Genomic DNA, 491 nt, shown 5'->3' with positions numbered 1-491 from the left:
CTGATTTTCAAAACATTGGAAATATCAATTGTTGGTATAAGACAATTTGAATGTACAAATATTTTCTATGAATTCATTAAAAGAAAAAAGAAAGGAAAATGTAATTGGAAAAAAATATATATACACTGCATCAAAGTAAGTGATTAGTCCAACTGACTACTTGACATCAGAGGGTTAAGAATGAAAATATTGTACTAGATATCGATATTGCATATGGAAAAGAGGAAGTAAAATCACTATTACTTGTATGATGTGTATTTAGGTGTTTATTTCATATACATAAGTGTTTCATATCCTTATTTTTTATTGTCTTGCAGATACACTTGTACTTGATGACTCCCAGATAACAGAAGTAATGAAGAAGGTTTACAAAGAACATAACTACATCCTGTGTCCACACACAGCAACTGCAGCAGCATACCATTACATAAGGTTACCACTCATTAAAACTACTCATTTGGTATTTTGCTTTATAATGACTCACTTGGCAC

At 30.3% G+C, this 491-nt stretch overlaps 1 protein-coding gene across 1 annotated transcript in view; it reads left to right on the top strand.

The window, feature by feature from the left end:
* The first annotated feature begins 282 nt into the window (after positions 1 to 282).
* Positions 283 to 491, top strand: part of LOC119594582 (threonine synthase-like 2) — a 2,761-nt gene continuing 2,552 nt past the window's right edge. Inside the window, exon 1 of the mRNA XM_037943619.1 lies at positions 283 to 432. Coding sequence (XP_037799547.1) covers positions 356 to 432 — 77 coding nt within the window. The 5' untranslated portion in view covers positions 283 to 355. The remainder of the gene's footprint in view (positions 433 to 491) is intronic.

The sequence above is a fragment of the Penaeus monodon genome, chromosome 34 (assembly GCF_015228065.2).
Source record: "Penaeus monodon isolate SGIC_2016 chromosome 34, NSTDA_Pmon_1, whole genome shotgun sequence".
Classification (NCBI taxonomy): Eukaryota; Metazoa; Arthropoda; class Malacostraca; order Decapoda; family Penaeidae; genus Penaeus; species Penaeus monodon.
Note: the sequence above shows the minus strand (reverse complement) of the source record. Positions and strands in the feature narration are given on the sequence as shown.